Consider the following 22,290-nt stretch of genomic DNA (forward strand, 5'->3'; position numbering starts at 1 on the left):
CCACGGCAGTCCCTTTCCACCGTATACAAATTAGCAAGCAACACGCTTCTCTTTGCTTTTTGTTTTCTATAAACAATCTGCCTTTATTATTTGGTATATATAGGTACATTATATGTATATAAAAAATAACTAGAGGAAACCACAGTGCACTTAAAGCTATTTGAGAAGGTCCACCTGAAAGCAAGAACTCCAGGAAGGGGTAGTGACCCCTCGGGGGGAGCCCAGCCTGAACAGAGATGGCGTTAACATGAGAAGAAAAAGGGGCACTCTCTACTGGGATTAAAATGTGCCATTTGCTTTGGGGATGGAAGAAGCAGAAAGCCAGATTAAATCCCCAGAGGAGCCCAGAGGAGAGCAGAGGGTGAGCTGAGAGCACAAGCCTGGGCTGGGAGGGCCCCCCTGGTTTTGAGCCACCATGTGCACTTGAAATCACTCACACACAGACAGCTATTTTGGGTATGGGGAGTTCTCTCTGAAAGCTGCTCTGCCATCCCCAGGCACCAGCTGCTGAACCGCTGGGGAACACGGGGTGCCTGCAGGGGGTTCAACTGTCAGTCGCCTTGATTGTCTGCTGCCTCCTAAAGCTGGGGAGCACCATTTCCTTCTCCACCCCACACCTCCGCTCGCAGGGTCCCTGGTGCTGCTGCTAGTGCTTCCCTGTGCACTGCACACAGCTATGGGCACACACAGGGTGAGCCAGCCAAGCAGGTCCCCAGAGCCGGGCTGAGCCCAGGTGTGGGGATGGGGTTCAGCGCAGCGCGGTGCTGCGTGGCTGCAGGCATCCCGGGAAGCAGGGCAGAGCACCTGGGACCTACGGACAAGAGATGGCCAAGGGAAAGAGGTGGCAGCCCTGAAGGGATTTGAGGGGCGAAGCTCAGCAATGTGTTGGCTCTGCAGCACGCATCTCGGCTACCCCGGGACCCCTGTTCAGAGCCCTTTGTTGAAGTAGACAGTCTCCAGCTGTGGGTCTTTCTCCCGGATCCGAGCTTGGACTTCAGGCTCCAGGCGGCTCACGGCCATCGAGCTGCCAAGGGGACATGGATACAGAGGATGGAGGGGGAATATCCACCAGTGGCCTCAGGCTGGGAAACCACCTGCTGCACCCCACAGGGACGTTGTCCCCATGGCCCAGTGCAGACCTTTGGGTCTGCATCACTGTCGGTGCACGGGGACATGTGTGTGCACAGAGCTTCAAGCCTCCAGCTGCTCAAAGAGCGAAAGCATCTCTTGGGAGTCAGGGAGCACAAGGAGCCTACAGACCCCCTGCCTGCACCCCATGCCCTGCCCCATGGGAGCCACACATGCAGGCAAGGTGCCCGTCCTTACCTTTTCTGTGGGAAGAGTGCGCAGCACAGCGGGGTCGCAAACACCAAACTGCCAGGGAAAGACATGGAGAGAAGCAGGGCTGCATCGATCACCTGCTCCCGCCCGTGGCCTGATCCCCAAGCAACAATGAGACAGCCCAGAGCTACGCTGGGTGCTCAGCCAGGAAAGGGGTAAGGAATGCCCTCTCCAAGCTCCACAGACCCTACATCCGGCTCCTGAAGTGGGGCAAAGCCTGTCCCCATCAGTGCTGGGGAACAGCAATGCTGAGCAGGAGCCCATGGCAAGCTTGAGAGACGTAAGACAGACCAAAATAGCTCCCAGTCCCAGGATGTCTTATCCCATACCTGGTGCCTGTGGTGGGGGCACCAGCCTGGCCAAGCTCTGGCATCCCCTCAAGAAGCTCTGGGCTGGCCCTCACCTCCCTCCCCTGCCAAGCAGACCCCCCAGTAGCACTTCCCCCCATTCCCAGGCTCGGTCTGTTCCTGGGGTGATGCCCATCGGTGGAGGGTGACTTACCAGAGTCCCACCAGGCCAACCTGCAGGGGAGCATTCAGGTACGGGTACCGCTGCCGGGGACAGGGAGATGCTGCGTGTCAGTGGGGCAGACAGGGTGCGAAGGTGGCTGTTCCCTCATGGAGTACCAGCCCCGAGGGGTGCCAGAACTGTGACAAGTTACGGGGATGCACCCCTGCCCACCCTCCTGTCCCAAGACCACCAGTACCTTCAGGAAAGCTCTCTTCTCCAGCATGTTCATGATCATCGGGGGGATGGCTGCGGCAGAGGGGAAGGAGATGACCACCCAGTGTTCACAGCCCCCTGCCAGCCTTGAGACCCCGTCCCATGCTGCCATGGACTGGCTGCAGCCCCCAGACACAGGTGGAAGAGGGGACACTCACCCATGGCCGGGGCTGCCATGCCGATGCGGGACACCACCACCTGGAAAATGGCCTTCTGGGCTGCAGCCGTGGACTCGCCCAGGCGGTTCCCATTTTCATCCGTGACAGGGATCCCCAGCTTGAGCTCTCTGCAGGGAGAGCAGGGGTGAGGGGGATCCAGGGTATACGGGTGGGGGGATCAAGGGACAGGGCAGGAACACAGCACAGGGGCACAGCTCCAAGGGAGCTTGGCATCCTCGTGTATCCCCCACCCACTGCTTGCATAATAAGTGGGGGGGGGTCACAGCTAGACCGACATTCTCACTTGAGGGGTCCTCCACAGGGCTGGATGGGGATGGGGAGTTCACAGCCAGCTTAACCAATAACCCCTTGGGATGCAACTGGGTGCTTGTACCCTCAAAGCAACCCCCCAGGGTAAGGGATGCCAGCGGGGCCAGGACAGAAGTCCCCTGCAAGCCCAGGGCACTGCTCCCCACATCCCCACCAGTGCCTGGTGAACCCTGATGTGAGCCCCAGCACCCCAGCCCAGCCCAGGGGCTCACCTCTGCCTCATCAGCGGGATGTTGATGCAGTTGGCAGCAGCCACAGCTGCAAAAGGTACGTACCGGCCAACGATAGCTGGCAAGTGCTGGGGGGGGGCAAGCAGGAAGCACGTCATGCAGAGGGTCTGGGGGCAGAGCTGGCTGTCCCTGGGTCTGCCACCGTCCCCCTGCAAGACCTCAGGGTGTCCCAGCCCCACTGGGGAAACCATTCCCTCCACCCCTGCAACTCCCAGCTGCTGAAAGCCCAGGAGGTTCAGGGGGTCCCACATCCCCTTCCAGCCCTGGGGGGAAGCTGGAGACATGCAGCTGGGGATGGAGCAGGGCTGGAGGGACAGGTCACCTCCAGAGCTGTCACGGGGGAGAGGGGCTGCCTTGTGTGGGTGTCCCCAGGAAGCCCCTTTCCTCCATTTTCTCCCCTGCCCCAGGTGATGGGGTGAATCTCCTGCTCAGCTCAGAGCTCCAGGGAGACCCCCCAGGGAGGGTCCAGGTGCCCTGGCCAGTGATGGCCAAGGGCCACCTTACCTTGGTAAGAGATTTGAGCCCCAGCGCTGTGACAACTGCTCCTGTGGTCGCACTCACATAGGCTGTCCCCAGCTGGCTGCAAGAGCAGGAGATGACACTGATAAGCCAGGATCCCCCATCCCACCCCCAGCCTCCACATGAGGGGACAGTATGCCCTCCAATAGCACCAGGGCACCTGGGTTCCTCTCCCAGCTCTACCACCAACCCTGACGGCCCCACTGCTGTCCATCTCTGGCAGCACCAGGTCCCCACCATCCCATCTCACAGCCCCGCACTATTCAAGAAGCTATTCAAGGCACCCCCTCGGCATTTTGGGGTGCCCCGAGGACCTGGTCAGAGGGGTGCTTACCTAGGAGTGATGGGTGCATCCCCGCTGCGGTTGGTGTAGTTGACAATGGCATTGAAGGACTGGTTGACCCATTGCCAGAACAGCACAGCCGGCGTGGTCCTACCAAAGAAAGGAGGATGCTGGTGGGACTGGGGGATGCCAACTGGTGCTCCTACAGCACCAGCGCACTGTGGGGTTCCCCCAGCCCTGGGGCACCCTCCTGGCCCTGGGGTGAGAAGGGGACAGGTACCTGTAGAAGGTCAACATGCAACCGGTGATGGTCATGTTCATGGGGACCTGGGCGGACATGCGCCCCACCAGGAGCATCTTCTCGCCCGTGTCAGGGTGGAAAGCTGAGTCGTAGATGTACTTTGCCCGCCACAGCTGGTCCTCCGTCAGCCCCGGGGGTACCGTGCCTGCTCTGGCAGGTAAAAGTAGCACCCGTTGGGAGACCCTCTGCCCGCACCCATGTCCTGCCTGGTCCCCCAACCTATGTGGGGACCAGCCAGGCAATCTGGGGGGCTGGCTTTGGCAAGGGGGGCCAGCACCGCTCCCGTTCCCACCCATGGGGATGGCTCCGAGGCTGTATTCTGCCTGGGATGGGCGCTGGGGGTATGCCCCCCCCCGAACCCCCCCCCCCCCGGGTACCTGTACTCCTCCACCACCCGGCGGGCCTCCTCCAGCGTGGCCCCCGAGAGCAGCAGGTTTCGGGGGTCGGTCACCATGAAGAAGTGCTTGGCCCGGCCCTGGAAGGTGCTCTGGTCCCAGCGGGGCTCCCGGATGTTGATGGTAGCCGGCAGGGAGGGCGGCATCTCCTGGGGAGGGGGGGTGGTTAGGTGGGATGCAGTGCCCGCGTGTGCATCCCATCCCTGCTGATCCCCAGCCTGGGGGGACACGGAGGGGGGGCCGGGGGGCGACACGGGGGGGACCACGACGACACACGGGGAGCCCCATTGCAGCAGATCTGTGTGGGGACTCCCAAGCCCCCCCAGCAGGTGGGGCAGCTGGTGGGTGGGTGACCCCACCACTGCACCCCTCCTCACCCTGCAGTCAGGCAGTGGGGAGCCCCCCACCCGATTTACACCAGCACCGGGACAGTTACGGACCCCGACCCCAGCACAGCACCTGGCCACTGGGGGGAGGGGGGGGCGGGGACCGCCACCTCGGGGGTACGGCTGCCGCCAGTCCCGGGGCGGGGCGAGGAAGGGCGAGGGGAGGCGGAATGCCCCTCCCGGCAAGGACCGAAACGCGCCCCCCCTTCCGCGCGAAGCGGGGCTCTGCCCCCCCCCCCGCCGGCGCCCCCGCACTCACAGCTCCCCGGGCCGCGCCCGCGCCACCGCCCCGCTGCCGCCCGGCGCGCTGACGTGCGGCCTCGTCACGGGGGGGCGGCCCCGCGGCGGGGGGAACCGGGCGGCGCCGCGCGGGGGGCGGCGGGGACACGCGGGACCGGGCCGGCGGCGGGGGGCGGTACGTGCCGAGCTGCACGCGGCGTCTGCGCCCACCCCCCTCCCCCCTCGATTGCGCGCGTGGGTGCGCGGGAGTACTCGCGCGTGGGCGCGCGTGCTCACGTGGGTGTGCCCGTGTGCGCTCACGTGGGTGCGCGCGTGCGCGCTCACGTGCGGGTCTGTCTCCGCTTGCGCGCGCTCACGTCGGCTTCCGCTCACTCGGGTGCCCGCGTGTGTTTTCACGTGGCCGTCCACGTGCGGGCTCCGGCGCGCGGCCGGGCCCACCCGGGCGGCCGCGCCGCCGCCGCGTGCATCCGCGGGCTCACGCGGGTTTTGATGCCGGCGCCAGGCGCCGCGCGCTTGTAACGTCGCGCCCCCACGTGCCGCGTCAGCGTCCGCGCGTGGCGGGGCAGCGGCGAGCGCGCGCGTGCCGGGCAGCGCCTCCTCCGCAGCGGCGGGCGGCTGCTCGTGCGCGGCTGCGCCCGCCTGGGGGTGCGCGAGCGGGGCGGTGTACACGCGTGTGCGCCCGTGCGCGCTCAGCGGCGCTCCGTGGGTGCGCGTGAGTGTGCGCACAGGCGGCGCGGCCCGGCTTGCACGCGTGCGCGTGCGCAGGGGCACGGACACGCATGCCGTGGAGGTGCGAGTGCATGGGGTGTATGTGCTTGTGGGTGCGTGTCCCCACGCCCGTCGGGCCCCCCCCGCCCCTACCCCAGGCGCTCCCCCCCCACCCGGTGTCGCGGTTCCCCGCGGGGGCTGCGCCGGGGCGCCGCGCGGACCCTGGCCCCGTGGGAGTGGGGGGACCCCCCCACCCCGGTCAGCGCTTCCGCCGCCCGGCGGCAGCCCCCCCGCAGCCCCCCCGGCCGCCGCGCATCACCTGAAACCGCCGCGGTGTCGGGTTCGCGGTGGCGGCGCCGGGCCCCGCCGGGGGGTCACGGCCAGCCTGGGGTGGAAGCGACGCCCCCCGGGGCAGGGGGCACGGGGGGACGCCGGCTCGCCTCACCGGCGTGAGCGGGGGAACACGACACGCCCCCTCCCTTGGCCGTGCCTCAGTTTCCCCCGTGTGCCCCCGGGATGCTGCGCGCGAAGGGAGGGGTTCGGTGGGGCACCGCTGCCCTCGCCCCACGCAGCCCCGCCGGGGGACGCGCCCCCCCGGGCCCCGCCACGCCGTGTCCGTGGGGACAGACACACGCAGGGCTCCCCCCCACCAGCCGCGGGGCCAGCCCTGGCCGCTCTTGATTGACAGCTCCCGCGACCGATGGCCGTGCCGGTCCCGCAGGGGCAGCCAATCCCCGCGGGCGGGGGGGCGGGAGGCGGCTCTGCCCCCCCCCGGCCTCTCCATCCCCCCGCGCTGCCAGGTGTCTCTTTCGCAGGTGGCACCATGGGGACAGGTGAGGAGGGCACGGGGCGGGGGCGGGGGGAGACGGCGGTAGTGGGGGGTCCCCGGCGTCCCCTCGGGGAGCGGGCAGCGCTGGCTGGTGCTGAGGGGGCAGCGGGGGGGGCGCCGCCGGGGGCTGCCAGGCGTCGGGGACACCGGCGTGTCCCCCTGGCCGGGGCCATCACTTATTTATTGAGGTCAGGCTGGGGCGAGCGGGGAACGAAGCGGGGCGGGGGGCGGGGGGGGGGGGCGTGGGCGTGGTGGCGTTTGACCCACGCCTAGAAAATCCCCGCGGGAACTACCTCGGGGGGCCACGGAGCCGCCCCTTGCCCCACGGCAACTCTCGGCGGTGTAAATCCGGAGGGGCGCTGGGCGGGATGGGGAGCGGCTTTCCCTCCTCTTCTGCTACAAAGCCTCCCCAGGGAGGGGCCGGGGGGGTCACATCCTGCTCCCCGGTGTAAAGCTGAGGTCCCTGCACCCCCTCTCCAGAGCCTTTCCAGACTTACGCTGCCAGGCAGAGCCCCTGTGCACCCCCTATTCCGGATTTACGCTGCCAGGAAAAGCCCCTTTGCACCCTGGCATCCTTGCCCCAGGGCAGAGCAGGCTGTGCCCATGGCCCCCTTGGTGGTCCCCAGGGGTCCTGCAGCAGTTTGGCCCCCGGGGTGCTATAGGGCAGGAGGGTACAGGGCTGGAGAGGGCATCATGCAGCTCCTTGTCCCCCCCAGGCCCTGCCGCTGCGCCCGGGACCCATCCTGCCAGCACCAAGCACCCACACCAGCTGGCTCCAGCATTGTGCTGCTAAGAGGGAGCAGTGCCCGAGCCCGGGCATGTGCTGCTGGACTATGCCATGTCCCCCCCTGGCCGGCGGGCAGCCCCGGCCCCGTGAGGACGCAGCCAGCCCCGAGCCAGACACCCGGACGCCGGGGTGCCCAGCGCCGCCATGGCCCAGAGCTGGGACACGGCATACTCGGGGATGACGGCAGGCAGCTGGTCGCGGAGCTCCAGCAGCGAGGCCAGCCTGGCTCCCCACTGCCTCCTCAGCAAGCAGAGCCGCCTGCTCAACGGGGCCGCCCGGGGCAGCCGAGCCCCGTCCCCCATGGGCCGCGTCATCCTCATCAACACTCCCATCGAAGGTGAGTGGGGTGTCCCAGCCCTCTGCCCACCGCGTGGCCGGGGGGCCGGATGCCTGGGATCCCTGGGTCTGGGGGCAGGGAGAGCTGTCCTGGGACTGGGGACATCCCCGGCAAGAGACACCCCCCTGCCGTTGCTTGCACCCAGCCTGGGTGACATGTTGCATGTTGCATCCCATCCCCACAGCTAGCAGCAATGAGAGCGACATCATCAACGCCATCACAGTGGAGAAGAGCATGGACGGCAAGCTGGGCTTCAGTGTCCGCGGTGGCTCTGAGCATGGGCTGGGCATCTTTGTCAGCAAAGTGGAGGAGGGCAGCGCTGCTGGTAAGTGGGGGCAGGGTGAGGGACACTGGTGGGGACAGGCAGATGCCAGCAAGACCCTCTTGGGGAGCTCCCAGTGACACAGTGCTGCAGCGATGATGCCACCCTTCGCTCCCTGCTGCCTCTGGCTGTGTGGGGTTTTCAGGCTTCCCACGGAGAAGGGCAGGGGACAGGAGTGGGCAGCCCCATGTTGATGGATCTGAGCTCCATCCCCAAGCCACAGCAAGGTGACAAGCTCCCCATACCTGCCATGGCTTCAGTGTGATTACCAGGCATCCTCAACTCTGTTCCCATGGGGTTTGGATCAGGTTGGGGATACAATTAGGGAGAAGATGTCAAACAAGGGCATTGGTGCCAGGTGAGGTGCCCAGCTGAGCCATCTCTCCCATGCAGAGCAGGCTGGGCTGTGTGTTGGTGACAAGATCACGGAGGTGAACAGTGTGAGCCTGGAGAACATCACCATGAGCAGTGCTGTCAAGGTCCTCACTGGCAACAACCGCCTCCGCATGGTGGTCCGGCGGATGGGCCGTGTGCCAGGCATCAAGTTCTCCAAGGAGAAGACAGCATGGTGAGCAGGGCAAACCCCATGCCTGCACCCCAAAGTCTAACGCCATGGAGGGCATGGTGGGGAGGCTCCGTGGGGGATGCTGGGGGACAGGAAGGATCCCAAAGCTGGGGGACACCCAGGGTGGTGGTCATCAGAGGCCTCTGACAAAGGTGGGGAGAGCCCAGAGTGGGGCACAGGGTAGGATAGGAAGGTCTGGAGCAGGCAGAGTGGGTGCAAGCCCCATCCTCAACATCCCCCATCCCCATCACTCTCTGCCACTGGGTGACTGGGTGACACCAATGGCCTCATCCTGCTGGAGGGTGAGAGCCGGACCCCCGAGCCCCCCCCCAGCACTGTGCCCATGCTCCAGGGTGGACGTGGTGAACAGGCGCCTGGTGGTGGAGAAAAGCGGCTCAACACCATCAGAGAGTGGCTCCGAGGATGGACTGCGGCGCATCGTCCACCTCTACACCACCTCCGACGACTACTGCCTGGGCTTCAACATCCGCGGCGGCAGGGAGTTCGGCCTCGGCATCTACGTCTCCAAGTACGACTGCGCCAGGGGGCACAAGGGGCACGTGGCACCCCGATCCCTGCGGTGCCCGTGCTGGGGCTTGGCAAACCCTCCCTGGTTGAGCCTCCCACCCTCATCGTGGGCATCACCACTGTGGGTGCTGGGGGCACGGAGCTGCCTGGGCGGAGGTGTGGGGTAGGAGCAGGGCTTCGGCAAGGGTCTGGCCCCATCCTGCCCCTCTGCTGCCCTAGGGTGGACCCCGGGGGCCTGGCAGAGCAGAACGGCATTCGGGTGGGAGACCAAGTCCTTGCAGCCAACGGAGTCAAGTTTGAAGACATAAGCCATAGCAAGGCAGTGGAGGTGCTCAAGGGACAGACCCACATCATGCTGACCATTAAGGTACCCGCGTCCAGCCCCACAGGACTCCCAGGCGAGGAGGGGTGTCAATGTGTCCCCACGCTGGCGCTGCCCCAGCTCGGCCCGGCGCCTGTGGGGCTGGTGTGGCTGCCGGCTGATTGGGTTTCAGGCGCGTGGCGAGCGGGGGCGATGCATTATTCATGGCTGGCACCGGATCGGGTTCGGCCGCCATGCACTGACCCCCTCATCCTCCCTCTGTGCCTAGGAGACGGGCCGGTTCCCTGCCTACAAGGAGATGGTGGCCGAGTACTGCTGGCTCAGTCGCTGTAAGGGCAGTGCCATGCGGGTACTGGCAGGGACACGGCTGGGGTGTGGGGGGGCTGGGCCATGCAAGTGGCATCTGGTCACCATGGGGAGGGAGAAGGTCCACATGCTATGGAGTCCCGTGGCCTTGGAGGGTGCATGAAGCTCCCGGTGTCATGGTTAGCACCTGCAGTCCTCGTGGGCTTACAGGGTCTCACCTGACCCCCATCCTTGGAGGAGACATGAAGAGCCCCGTGCCATGGCCAGCAGTGCTGTGATCTTGCAGGGTCCTACCTGTCCTCATCCTTGGGAGTGGACATGAAGATCCCTATGCAATGGCCATTAGCCCACCGGTCCCCATGACCCTGTGGGACCCCACATGTCCCTTGTAGGGGATGCAGATCTTCCCTTGTGACCACCAGTAGGCCTGCAGTCCCTGTGGCCCTGTGGGTCCTCTTGATGTCCCTTGTCCTCAGGGGTGATGTGGAGCTCCCTGTGGCCCCACGGTATGTCACCCCAAGTCCCTGCTGTGCCTTTGCAGTGACCAACGGGCAGTTACAGCAGCTGTCTCAGGCCTCAGAGACCAGCTCCTCCATCTCCTCCTACTCTTCGGGGCCAGTGCCGGGGGCAGTGAACGGGCTGGGGACGGCCACCCCAGGGCCCCCTGCCCGCACCGTGGACGTGGCCATCTCCACAGAGGACGGGCCACGGCGGGGCTGGGTGCGGGAGCACGCTGAGCGGGCCATGCAGACTGAACCGGCTACCGAGGGGCTGCCAGAGATGCGGCGCACGGTGCGGCCCCCCGAGCTGCTGCGGGACACGGCCATCCGGGGCCAGGGCGCCCACGAGCCCCCTGCCACCCACCCACGCCGGACCTTCACCCACTCGCCCAAGACAGCGTTGCTGCTGGCGCTGAGCCGGCCCCGGCAGCCCATCACGCGCTCCCAGAGCGACCTCACCGTCGCCGGTAGGCACCGGGACATGGCCCCACGTGTGGGACTTCCTCCTGGCCAGGGTCCCTCTCCAACCCTACACTCCCAGCCCTGGGGGTCCCATGGCTCAGCCCCTGCCCCATGTGGAGCCTGTCCCCTGCTCGAGCGTCCTATAGCCCACAGATACCCACACAAATACCTGGCTCACATGCTCCTGGGCATCCTGTAGCCAAGTTTCTGGCCCCTACCTTGGCACCCTATAGCCCCCAGACCATATGGACCCCTGGCCGCCAACCCTGGGCATCCTCTAGCCCTCCATAGCCCCAGCCCTGTGTCCTTGGGGCTTTCTGGGCACTCCAAAGCCCAGCTCCATGATCCCTGGAGAGCCCTACACCACACAGCAGGACGCTCTTCCAGTCAGTGCCCCACAGTAGCCCCTCCGACGCCCCTCCCCTCCCAAGTTCCCTGCCCCCAAACATGATTTGGGGTGGTATCCCCTGGTCTTTCCACTCCAACCCCCTGCTCTGTCCCCAGAGGAGAAGCGGAAGAAGGAGAAGCCAGAGGGACAGGGGGCACGGGGAACCCCCCCGGGGCTGCACCGCTCCAAGACCCTTGTCAATCTCTTCTTCAAGGGGGGCCGTGCCACCACCCACAGCTGGGCCCCCCCCAGCCAGGAGCCCTCCGCCTCCGATCGCCGGGCACGCGCCAAGTCCCTGGGGCGCCCCGATGGGGACAGAGGTACTGGTGGGGGACAGGGCAGAGACGGACCCAATCTGGGACTTGTCCCCCCCTTCTGTGGGCACCATGGCCCTGTTGTGGCAGTCCTGGCATGGAGGGGGTGCATGGGGGGGCGGGGGGTCCCCAGCCATGCAGTTTTGGCAATGGGCAGCGATGGGCCCAGCTTCCTTGGGTGCTCACTGCTCACCCCTCTCCATCTCCCTTGCAGTAGGTGCTGTGCAGAAGTTTGTCATCCGGAGCCTGAAGCGGGGTAACGGGGGTGCCTGTGTGCCCAGCGGGTGGGGGGGTGGGGGCAGGCTCTGCATGCGCCTGGCTCCATGCTGCATGTGCCTGACTCTGGTGTGGAGCAATCTGTTGGGGTGGGGGGCTTTCTGGGGTGTCTGGGGCAGTCCCTGCCCCACTGGCCACCCCTTCTTGCTGTGCTCCTCCAGAGAAAAGCCGGCGTGCCAGCATCCTGGGTCCCATGGGCTTTGCCACCCTGCAGCCCAATGGCAGTGACCCCGAGGCCCGGCTCCCGCACATCCAGGACACCGCCACACGCCTCCTCAGCCCCGACGAGGTGACAGCCGTGCTCCGCCACTGCTCCCGGGTATGGCACTGCAGGCAGAGTGCAGGCAGGGCACAGGCAGAGCAGTGCTGGCACCCCGGGCTCATCCTTGGGCAGCTCCTGCATCCCGGGGGGTCACCGCAGTCAGCGCTACCTGCCCACATTAAGCTCTGGGAGCTAAACTGAGGCACGTGGAGGCACCCATCCACTGACACCCCTCCTGCACCCGCAGTACCTGCACGAGGGCAGCGTGGAGGATTTGGTGCGGCCACTGCTAGCCATCCTGGACCGGCCTGAGAAGGTCCTGCTGCTGCGGGATGTGAGGTGGGTGGTACTGGAGGTACCCCAGGGTATCCCGATACTGCCCAGCTGGGTGGAACGGACCCAGACCTTCACACATGCTCTCCAGCCCTGATCACACTCCATCCCAGAGGCTGCCACAACCTGTCCCCTCCCTTTGCCGTGGCAGGAGCGTGGTGGCCCCCACAGACCTGGGCCGGTTTGACAGCATGGTGATGCCCCTGGAGCTGGAAGCCTTCGACGCCCTGAAAAGCCGCTCAGGTAGAGCCTGGCCTGCTGGGGACCTTGGCTGGGGGTGGTAGTGGGCAGGGTGGGTACAGCCCAGGGGGTAACTGGTGGCTCGCTCTGACTGCAGTGCGCTCACCTGCCCTCCGCCCAGCCCACCATGACGTCCCCCCCAAGAGACACCTCATCACACCAGTGCCTGGTGAGTGCCACCCTATAGGGTCTGCCTGGTCACTGGGCTGCCCCATGGTGGGGGTACAGGGTGGAGGGGGTATGGGGGCAGTTTGGGGGAGGAGAAAGGGAGCTGGCATGTCTTGGTGCAGGGTGTCCCAGGGGAGAGGGCACCTGGCGCGCCTGGGTGCTGGGAGGTCCTGGAGTAGCAGGATCTGTGGATCCTGGGTGCCAGGGGTGTCTTGGGGAGGAGGACTGGGAGTCTGTGGTGAGAGCTGGGGTGCCTGGGGGTCTCTGAGTGTCAGAGGTGCGAGGGAGGGTGGCTGGGGTGTCTGAATGTCCCTGGAGGAAGAAGATCTGGGGCCTTTAGCACCAAGGGGGTCCCAGGGCTTTGGGGTTCCCAGGGAATCTCTAGATAGTGGGGGTCCCAGACAGCTGGGTTGTGGGGTCCTGGGGGATCTGTGGGTGGTGGGGGTCCCATAGAGTGGGGTTGTGGGGGTTTCTGGGGGGGATCCCTGAGCCCCTCTTGTTGCAGACTATCGGGGAGGGTTCCTGCTGAAGCCGGTCGGGGCCCCAGAGCCGGAGGAAGCTGGGGGGCTGCAGGCAAGCCCAGCCCGGCTGCGGGCCTCCCCCAGCCCCCGCCGGCTTCACCCCCGCACCTACACCCCGCTCCCCGACGTGCCAGTGGATGCCTACGCCTGCACCAGCCACCCCCCACCTGCCGCTGGCCCCCGTCCCCCCAACTGGCTGCTGGCCGAGCCCCCACCGGGTGAGGGGCACAGGCATTCGCGCAGCCCCCAGCCCACCTGGCACAGGGAGCCCCCCAGGACAGCGCCCGACAGAGGGGCTGAGGTGCTGGGGAGGCCCCGGCGGGCACGATCCCCCCTCGCACCTCTCTGTGGGGGGCCAGGGGGTGAGAGGGGGGCTGGGGCAGCCACCAATGGCCCCGGGGATGCTGGCGGGGAGGAAGAAGAGGAGGAGTATCGGCTGCTCACCGTCACCCTCTCCAAGCTGAAGCACTCACTGGGTGGGTAGCACATGGGTGGTACCCCAGAGGTGGGGTGGGCACCCTCCTCCTGGCACCAGCATCACTGGGATGGGTTGCACCTCCTTGGCAAGGGGCATCCCCATTTAAGGGGCAGGGAGCAAAACCCCAGGTGCTCCTCTGGAACTAGAAGGGAAGAGGACCTGCCCCTGCCCATGCCCCAGCCTGGCATGTCTGGGTAGGGCCTACCAAAACAGGGCAGGATGGAGGCATGGCTGCCCACGGGAGGGGGTGCTGTGTCTGGGAGCGAGTGCGGGGGTCTCAGCCTACGCAGGTGTGAGGGTCTCACGGCTCCCTCACAGGGATCAGCATCTCTGGCGGCATCGAGTCAAGAGCACAGCCTGTTGTGAAGATCGAGAAGATCTTCCCTGGAGGAGCTGCCTTCCTCAGTGGCATCCTCAAGGTATGGGGACCCTGGGGAGTGAGCAGGCATCCAGACACCCCCATCCCACAGTGCCACTGGGTGCTGGCAGTCCCCTGGCACCTCAAAAGGAGCTGCACTTCACACCACTGCTTTCCCTTGGGGGGGACAGGCTGGGCAGGAACTGGTGTCAGTGGATGGTGAGAGCCTGCAGAACGTCACCCACCAGCGGGCTGTGGACATCATCCGCCAGGCCTACCGCAACAAAGCCAAGGAGCCCATGGAGCTGGTGGTGCGGGTGCCTGGAGCCCCCCAGGAGTGATGCTGTACCCCCTTGCTTCGAGGAGCCATCCCACGCGGCTCATTCCTGCACCGAGCTGTGGCCAGTCAGTACAGCCGGAGGATGCGAGAGCCAGACCTGCCCCACAGGCGCAGGGGAGCTGCCTGCAACAGGACCTGAGTAGGGGGCACCACCGGCAACATTGTCAAAGGACAAGCAGCCCCTGACCCTGCTCCGGACACACAGATGCAGCCCTGAGAAAAAAAAACGCAGCCAGGGGCCTGTTTTTAATCGGCATTTCCGCATGGTACACAGGCGAGCCGGGCTCTGGGAACGGGACACAACCGAAATAAAGTACAAAAATCCCCCCCAGAGCCGGGGACGACCAAGCCAGAGCTGGGCACGGCCAGGCTTTTCCTTTGGTTTGACACCCCTAGGGGCCCAGATGGCCCCCCACCTCTGCCCACCCTGGGGATGTCCCCAGGGTGCCCCCAGCTGGCACCCCTGGCAGCCTGCCCCTCTCCCCTAGCAGGCTGGGCATCACAGGGGCATGGACCAGGTGGGTTTTGGTTTTTTTGAGGGGGGGGGCGGGGAACAGAGGGATGCTGGGGCCGAGGGCATGGGAAAGGCACTGGGGGCAAGCTGCCCCATGACAGGGGTGAGGGGGGCACAGACAGGCAAGGTATGAGCTGGGAGAGGGTGATATGTTTTGGTAGGTCCTATAAAAATAGAGTTCTTTAAAATGGCACAGAAACGAATCCCCTGACAAACACATGGGGGGCAGGGGGGGAGTCTGGCATGGGCAGGGACAGTGCACAGGTTCTGTCCCTCTAGAAGTGGCTGGGTGACAGTGCCAGCAGGAACGAGAGGGAAGGGACGAGCCAGCCCTCCCGCTGCCCAAGGTGACCCCGGCTGAAGCCAGCGCCGCTAATCTCCTGGGCGCTAAGAGGATCAGCAGGAACCAGCTCTGGGCAGCCCTGAGGCCAGGAGTCGGCCCCCACCTGGCCTCACATCTCATGGGCACCCCCAGCTGTGGTGGGTGCCAACACACCCTCACCCCAGCACCTCCATGCTGGGAAGGGGGCAGCACCTGCAGTCCCCTCTGCCCCCTCCCGGTGCCAGCAGTCCTTCCAGAGCTGGGGGGAGAGCAGGGATCCCCTGCAGCCCCACAGGTCCCAAAATCCCAGGGGCTGGAGGCCCCCCCACCTCTAAGCACAGGGCGAGGGCAGGCAGCATCTCAGATCTCGGTGGCTGTGATCTCCTCGAAGGGTGGGTCAGGGCCAGGGGGGTCGCAGGGCTCGGGCAGGGGGTCCTCGCCCTGGAGCCGGAGATGCTGGAGCCGCTGCTCGAGCCGTCGGTTGCGGCGGTACATCTGGATGTAGCTGTACTGCAGCTGCTTCTGGTAGCGGATGACCCGCTCCTTCTCACCCAGCCACGTGCCACGTTCCTGCTCAAAGGCATCCTGCTGCTCCTGCCCACGCTGCCGCTCCAGGGCCACCTCTGCACGCAGCCGTTCCAGCTGCCGCCGCAGCCCCACAGTACCCCGGGGCTCCTCGCCAGGCTGGGGGCATCCCTCACTGGGTGAGGGGTACCCCTCGCTGGGTGGGGGGCATCGCCCGCGGGCAGCTTCACGCAGCCCCGCCACCTCCTGCTCAAGCCGGCCAGCTTTGGCACGGAAGAGGTCGGCCTCGCTCTTGCGCCGCTGCAGTTCGTTGGCGCAGACCTCCAGCTCCAGCGCTTTCAGGCGGGCGGCCTCCTGCAGCCCCTGCGCCCGCCGTTCACCCACCTGCAGCTGCGCCCGCGCCTCCCGCAGCTGAGCCCGCAGCCCCAGCAGCTCGGCCCCCCGCTGCGCCAGCTCTGCCTGCGCCTCCTTCAGCTGCTGCTTCAGCAGTGAGATCTCCCCTGACTTCTGGCACACCTGCAGGGATGACGGGGCTCAGGCGCCGGCCAGGACCTGCCCCTGCCAGAGTCTGCACCCCCCAACACTGTCAGGCGACTCACCTCCCACTTGGTCTCCTCCAGCCGGGGTGCCAGCTCAGTGCGCTCACGCTGGAAAGAGGCGCAGCGACGCTCCAGCAGCTCCCGCTCCTGCAGCAGCTGGGCAAAGTCCTCCTGCAGCTGCTTCTTCTCCTGCTGCAGCTGCAGCACCTGGAGCTGCAGGACCTGCTGCCCCCGCTGCGCTGCCTGGGCTGCCTGCCGTGCCTGGGCTGCACAGCGCTGCCGCAGCCCCTCCAGCTCCTGCTCGCAGCGCCGCTGCTTCTCCTCATACACCTGGGCAGGGGGGGCACGGACAGACACACGCTGGGGGGATGGCACAGCACCCCCCCACTTCTGCTGCCCTCTCCAGGACAGGCACCCTCTGCCCACAGGAAGGGGGGCAACTCATCCCCCATAAATGGAGGAGGGGTCCAGAAAGGGTGCAATGTGGTGGTGCCCCCCCATCCCTCTGCATGCTGGGCCCCCCGTTTCAGCACCCCCAGAGCCTACAGGGCTCCCCCAGCTCTACCACCAGCAGGGAGAAGCTGCAGGTCCCAGGCACACTCATAAAAGGGCACCCCAAGATGAGACACCCCAGTCTGTACAACTACCCCCCCCCAGACCATACAAGGCTCCCCCAGGGACTCCATGTGACTGCCCACCAGTGGGAAAACCCCCGTTCCCAGACCCACAGAAAAAAGCATCCCCACACAAGGGTCTGTAGTAGGTCCCCAAAGGGGGTCCCTCACCCCCCAACCAGGGGGGGTTGTCTGCAAGGGGCGCCCTGGGGACAGAGGGACAGGGACAGGACGGGCTGACGCCAGGGGCATACCTGGCAGATGGCCACCTCATTCTCATCCAGGCTGTCACGCAGGAGCTGCAACTCGGCTTCCCTCTCCCGCAGCTTGTCCTCCAGCTCCCGCACCAGCATGGCCTCCTCGCCGGGCAGGGGGGAGCGGCCGCAGGAGCCGCTCTCTGAGGAGGGCCGGCCCTGGCCACTCAGCGAGCCCGTGCTCTTGCTGGAGGACGAGCGCCCGCTGTCCGAGTTGGAGGGGCGGCAGCCCCCCGGGGGGTCAGGGGGACCGTGGGGGGTGGCCGGCAGGGCGCCCACCTCGGGGTGCTGGCTGCAGCCTGTGCTGTAGGTGGGCAGGCTGGAGAGCGAGTTGCGCCCCGAGTCCGAGAGGGTGCTGGCACGGCAGCTCAGAGAGCTGGGCTTCTCGGCAGCCAGCAAGTGGGTGAGGCTCACCTGGCTCTCCGAGAGCCCGGGACGCGTGCCTGACTGGGCACTCCGGAGCTTGGGTACTACCGGCTTGAAGGCCATGGGGCGGATCAGGGTCTTCTCCACGTTCTGCCAGGGGAAGAGGGGAGAGCAGGGGGCTGGGGGGGACCCACCACCCCTCCTACAGGGTGCCTGGGGGGCGCGCCCCCAGCCCCAATGCCTTTGCACCCCAAAGGAGACAAGGGCCAGTTGCTGTCTGCTCCATCCCCCATCCATGGGTGGGCTCCCAAACACACCCCTGGCACGAAGAGGGAGACATCAAGGGCACAGGGACTGCCACCTCCCCAGGGACAGCAAAAATGTGGCCCCAGCTCACACACTCGCACTGACAGCCCCAGTGTGGCATAGGGAGAAAAGTCAAGACCCCAGCACCCACCCGCCCTGCTTCTGCCCCCACCTCACCTCCTCCAGCTTGCCAGAGACAGGGACGAGCTTGGGGGGTGGCCCCCGGAGGTGATCACTCAGGGCCTGGTCATCGCGGGGCTCATCCGAGTCACTGCAAGGGCTGGTGGGAGAGGGGGCATCTAGCCAGTCACTGCAGAAGCCCCCATTGGCGTAGGCATGGGCGACCCCAGGCATGGCCACGCGGGGCTCCTCAGGTGACAGGGGGTCCCGGGGGGTGACCCGGAGCAGCCCCTCCTGCTTGCGGAAGGAGGTGCTGGGTGGCTCCTCGTCGCAGGGCTGGCTGGCATGGTCGTGGCGGGGCCGGCTGGGCAGGAGGCTGCCGACGCTGCCCATGGTGGTGGTGGGCGAGTGGGCAGTGGTGTGGAGCTGCGCAGCCCCCTCAGCAGCAGCCTCGAGAGGCACAGGCAGCGTCTGCACGATGGCCATGGCAGGGGGGCCCCCGGCAAGCAGGGGCACGCGGGCAGCCTGTGGGCAAGGGAGACAAGGCATCAGAGCTGTGGGTGCCGCTGGCTATGCCCCACCAGCTGCCAGCATCCCCAGGTGGGCATGGGGGCACCCCTGGACCCCTGGCCGCTGTCCCTGATCTTGTGGGCACAGGCCAGCCCAAGGGAAGCAGGCAGAAGGAAATGCCAAACAAACCGTAATAAAACCGGGATTAGCTGGGGGGGCAGCACCAGCACCCCTCCAAGCTGGACTCAGCATCCTGGCGTAGCAACCTGGGGCTGCCGGGGGCTGTGGGGTGCTGGTGGCACCGTGGGGCAGCGAGGATGCGGTCCTGCCCCCTGCTGTGCCCCGGTGTGACCCTGCCACGGGAAGCATGCCAGGGCTGGAGGCGAATCCTGAGAGGCCTGCAGAGAGCCGACTCCCGGGCAGCCTGCCCGTCTGCCTGCCCCACAGCGCTGCCTGTCCCGTGGCACCCACCAGTACAACCCCCACGGAGAGCTGGGGGCAGCCCCACACACTGGAAACAACCATCTCCCCTGCCCCACAGCCACCACCTCTCTGAAGTGACTGCACAGAGGGTGCCCCCCACCCCCAGCCATCCACAACAGGGTGCAGGGTCCCCCAGGGAGTGTGACTGAGGGGGCAGATGCTAGGTAGACGAGTGGTCCAGAATGGGGGCACCAGGCCCTTTCCCAGCCCCTACACAGGTGCCCCTTGTTCCCACTCCGCACACCCCCCTTGAGCCAGGGCACTCCGCCAGTGCCCCGCTGCACCCCCCCTGCCCCAACCCACGCCATACGCCTGCGTGACGGGAGCCAGCTGACGGGACGGATCTGTCCCCTGCTGCCTCATCGTATCTTGCACATGGCTGCGGCTGGCATGGGGCACGGGTCAGGGGGGCCACTGCCCGCACGGTCTCGCCTGCAGAGCTGTCACCTGAAATCAATCCGCCTGCCAGGGCCCAGGGTGGGGCAAGCAAGGGAGAGATGCCAGCGAGCCAGCCCTCCTGCCACCGTCACCCCCACCAACACGTGCCGTCTCCGTGTACCGTGACCTCACACTGTGCCCCTGACACCCCCAGGTGGGAAACTGGGTGACACCCCCTGCCCAGCTCTGCTCACCTCGCCAGCTGCTGCCCATCCGTCCGGTCCACTCTGGCCCCCGCACTGCAAACACAGCTCCACCGGCCCCTGAGGCAGGAAGGGGAAAGAGGAGGGGGTCAGGGGGTCAAATGGCATCAGGGGTCCCTGTGTACCCCACAGCCCCCCCCCCGCCCAAGTGCCTCAACATGCAGATCTGGGGCAGGTGGTGCCAGCGTGGCACAGAGGGTGGCAGGGGGGGCCGGCAGCAGGTACACCACTCTCAGTGCCCTTGGAGGGCTGCGGCCACCTCAGGAGGGGTGGTGGGGACAGTGGCCCCTCACAGGGACCTGCTGCTGCTGGAGGGGCAGGAGCAGGGATCAGGGACCAGACAGGGACACAGAACTCCCAAAGGGACATTTTGGGGTCCCCCAGCCACAGCCAGCCAAAGCACAGCACCCCACCGCAGCGAAACTCCCCTAGGACGTGTGGGTCAGGGGGACACCCCTGGGAACAGCCGGGTCCCCGCACAGCCACGGAGGGGACACTGCCACCGCTGGGGCCCTGCGCTCAGTGGCCACGCTGGGAGGCGCTGGGAAGGAACTCCATCTTCTCTCTCCCGCGAGCCCCCACGGCCCACCGAGAGGGTCCAACTGCCCCCCGGGCAAGTGGCTGGGGAGTGAGGTGGCCAGCCCAGCCGGCCGCCAGCACCCTGGGAAACCTCCCTCCAGCCACCCAGTAAAACCAGTCAGCAACTGGAGTGGCGTCACCACTGGCCGCTCCGGCCGGAGCACAGCGAGGCCGGATCCCACCGTTCCGACCCCGAAACAAGGGAAGCCTCGGCCCCTGCTCGGCTGGATCCCAACCCCGAGCTGTGGGTGTTCCAGGCCCCCAGGGGTTCCTGTGCCTCGACGGCACCTCAGGGCCCCCAGGGCAGGGGGGATCAGCCCTTCACCCCTCCCCACGCACCCGGCGCTTGTGGGGTGGGCACCCCCCCATGCCAAGCCATGCTCCTGCCAGCCCATCCCACCCCCCGAGGCTCCCTGGGTGGTGTTGCCTCCCTTGCCCTGCCACCCACCCCACACTGCCCCACTGAGCCCCACAGCACCCAGCCTGTCCCACGGTGCTTCCACCTGCCCGACCACACGGCACCCCTGGGCCCCTGCTGCCCCACAGCTCCCCCCAAGTGCCCTAAAACACACTGAAAGTTTCCCATGATACCCTCAAAGTGCCCCACGGAGCCCCGCGGCCTGTACTGCCCCACAGCTCCCCCAAAGTACCCCATGACACCCCCAAAGTGCCCCATTGGGCCCCTGCGTTTCTGCTGCCCCACAGCTCCCCCAAAGTGCCCCTAAGGCACCCCCAAAGTGTCCCACAGAGCTCCTGGGCCTCTGCTGCCCCACAGCTCCCCCAAAGTGGCCCTAAGCCACCCCCAAAGTGCTCTGAAACGCCCCCAAAGCGCCCCACGGCGCCCCTGGGCCTGCGCTGCCCCACAGCCCCCCCGGAGCGCCCCTAAAGCACCCCCAAACTGCCCCGCGACTCCTTAAACTGCCTTGCAGACCCCTGGGCCTCTGCGCGCCCAGGACACCCCCGAAGTGCCCCTGAAACACCCCCGAAGCGCCCCACGGACCCCCAGGGCCGCAGCCGCCCCCCAGCACCCCCAGAGCGCCCCGGCCGCCCGCAGAGCGGCCCCGGGGGCCCGACTCCCCCAGCGCCGGCAGCTCCCTCAACCCCCCCCCGCCCCGAAGCGGCCGCCGGGACCCCCGCGGCTCGGCCGCCCCACAGCTCGCCCCCAGGGCCGCCGCAGCGGCCCCCGGCCCCGCGGGACCCCCCGGCCCCGGCCCCCGCACTCACCGCGGCCCCGCTGCCGCCCTCCCGCGCCGCGCCGCGCCCCGCCGCCCCGCCCCTCCCGAGGCCACGCCCCCTCCCGAGGCCACGCCCCCAGCGGGAAGGAGATGGGGGTACGGGGGGGCTGCGTGGGGCAGCCCCCGCGTGGGTCACCCTCGCCTAGGACAGTGCCAGACGCGTTGATTCCGGGGGATTCCGGGCTTGGGGGGGGGGGGGGTCGGGGTCGGGGTCGCAGAGCTTGTCCCCTTCTTTGCATCAGCTGAGACACCCCACCTCAGGGCTCTGCGTCCCCCAGTACAGCCCCAGACCCGCGGGGTGAAGGTCGCCTCCGAGGATATGCCCCCCGAAATTATTTGGGGAGCCCAGCACCCCGCCAAGGGGGATGGGGTGCGTGTGTCAGCCCCACTGGACATCACCCTACCCACCCACCCCCCTACCATGAGATGTTGCAGCTATTGCCATCCCCTAGCTCCGCAAAAGTCCCAAACTGGGGGACAAGGGAGAAAAACCAACATCAACCCACTCACAGCCTGGGGAGCTGTGGGCACCTCCATGCCGCCCAGGGTCTGGGGCCGCCCAGGGTCTGGGGTCACCCAGGCTCCCCCTCAGCTTCAGCTCCATCACCCCCTCCCAGCCCCAAGAAGGGATGGGTGGGAGTTGGGGATCCTGGGCTTTCCCACTGCCCCACTTCCACTCCATAGCCCCATGACAGCACCTGCCCCGGGCTACACTAGGGGAAAATGGGGGCCAGAGGGGGCTCTCGGGCTGAGGGGGGACACCCGCAGCCCCTCCCCACCCCCCCATGCAAATCCTGACCCAGCTCCACTGGGAGCCCGGCTACCCGCTTGCCTTACCTCCATTTCCCTGGGACACTCCTCTGCCATCACCGTGGCCTGCCGGGGCAGGGGGGCGCTTACACCCGCACCAGCAGCACCCAAGGGTGCTCTCCGGCAGAGCCAGTGCACCCCGGAAACCCGGGGCTGGGTGTGTGCTGCCTGCCTGCCCCGGCCCCTCATTATGGCTCAGGTTAAAACTATGCCTGGTGCGGA

The 22,290-nt window shown here is 66.9% G+C and overlaps 3 protein-coding genes across 11 annotated transcripts; 1 reads left to right on the forward strand and 2 right to left on the reverse strand.

Annotated features, from left to right (window-relative positions):
- Nucleotides 1-46: 46 nt before the first annotated feature.
- SFXN3 (sideroflexin 3) lies at nucleotides 47-6,333 on the reverse strand. Of its 5 annotated transcripts, none has more exons than XM_080402446.1 (11): nucleotides 5,934-6,333; nucleotides 4,263-4,429; nucleotides 3,865-4,035; nucleotides 3,636-3,734; nucleotides 3,287-3,362; nucleotides 2,765-2,850; nucleotides 2,223-2,350; nucleotides 2,048-2,097; nucleotides 1,843-1,892; nucleotides 1,327-1,374; nucleotides 47-1,024 (listed from the first exon to the last, which is right to left on the reverse strand). In XM_080402446.1, exons 2-11 carry the CDS (start codon nucleotides 4,424-4,426, stop codon nucleotides 928-930), a joined length of 969 nt encoding a protein of 322 aa, XP_080258572.1. In that variant the 5' UTR covers nucleotides 4,427-4,429; nucleotides 5,934-6,333; the 3' UTR covers nucleotides 47-927. The 5 variants fall into 5 exon arrangements, with proteins under 5 accessions (XP_080258572.1, XP_080258575.1, XP_080258573.1 ...); XM_080402449.1 differs by lacking the exon at nucleotides 5,934-6,333 and adding an exon at nucleotides 5,235-5,374; XM_080402447.1 differs by lacking the exon at nucleotides 5,934-6,333 and adding an exon at nucleotides 5,183-5,320.
- PDZD7 (PDZ domain containing 7) lies at nucleotides 5,022-14,602 on the forward strand. 4 transcript variants are annotated; one of them, XM_080402439.1, is made up of 17 exons: nucleotides 5,022-5,081; nucleotides 7,160-7,567; nucleotides 7,752-7,892; nucleotides 8,283-8,457; nucleotides 8,807-8,983; nucleotides 9,202-9,349; nucleotides 9,573-9,633; nucleotides 10,152-10,577; nucleotides 11,077-11,280; nucleotides 11,489-11,530; nucleotides 11,712-11,869; nucleotides 12,060-12,151; nucleotides 12,297-12,388; nucleotides 12,483-12,554; nucleotides 13,059-13,550; nucleotides 13,871-13,971; nucleotides 14,102-14,602. In XM_080402439.1, exons 2-17 carry the CDS (start codon nucleotides 7,375-7,377, stop codon nucleotides 14,249-14,251), a joined length of 2,724 nt encoding a protein of 907 aa, XP_080258565.1. In that variant the 5' UTR covers nucleotides 5,022-5,081; nucleotides 7,160-7,374; the 3' UTR covers nucleotides 14,252-14,602. The 4 variants fall into 4 exon arrangements, with proteins under 4 accessions (XP_080258565.1, XP_080258566.1, XP_080258564.1 ...); XM_080402440.1 differs by lacking the exon at nucleotides 5,022-5,081 and adding an exon at nucleotides 5,600-5,696; XM_080402438.1 differs by lacking the exon at nucleotides 5,022-5,081 and adding an exon at nucleotides 6,335-6,447.
- On the reverse strand, nucleotides 14,465-21,283 carry LZTS2 (leucine zipper tumor suppressor 2). Of its 2 annotated transcripts, XM_080402445.1 has the most exons (6): nucleotides 21,248-21,283; nucleotides 19,436-19,504; nucleotides 17,868-18,335; nucleotides 17,019-17,534; nucleotides 16,211-16,480; nucleotides 14,465-16,127 (listed from the first exon to the last, which is right to left on the reverse strand). In XM_080402445.1, exons 3-6 carry the CDS (start codon nucleotides 18,294-18,296, stop codon nucleotides 15,447-15,449), a joined length of 1,896 nt encoding a protein of 631 aa, XP_080258571.1. In that variant the 5' UTR covers nucleotides 18,297-18,335; nucleotides 19,436-19,504; nucleotides 21,248-21,283; the 3' UTR covers nucleotides 14,465-15,446. The 2 variants fall into 2 exon arrangements, with proteins under 2 accessions (XP_080258571.1, XP_080258570.1); XM_080402444.1 differs by lacking the exon at nucleotides 21,248-21,283 and having other exon boundaries at nucleotides 19,436-21,145.
- Between the last annotated feature and the right edge of the window lie 1,007 nt (nucleotides 21,284-22,290).

Source organism: Falco punctatus (genome assembly GCF_963210335.1).
Source record: "Falco punctatus genome assembly, chromosome: 9".
NCBI classification, from domain to species: domain Eukaryota; kingdom Metazoa; phylum Chordata; class Aves; order Falconiformes; family Falconidae; genus Falco; species Falco punctatus.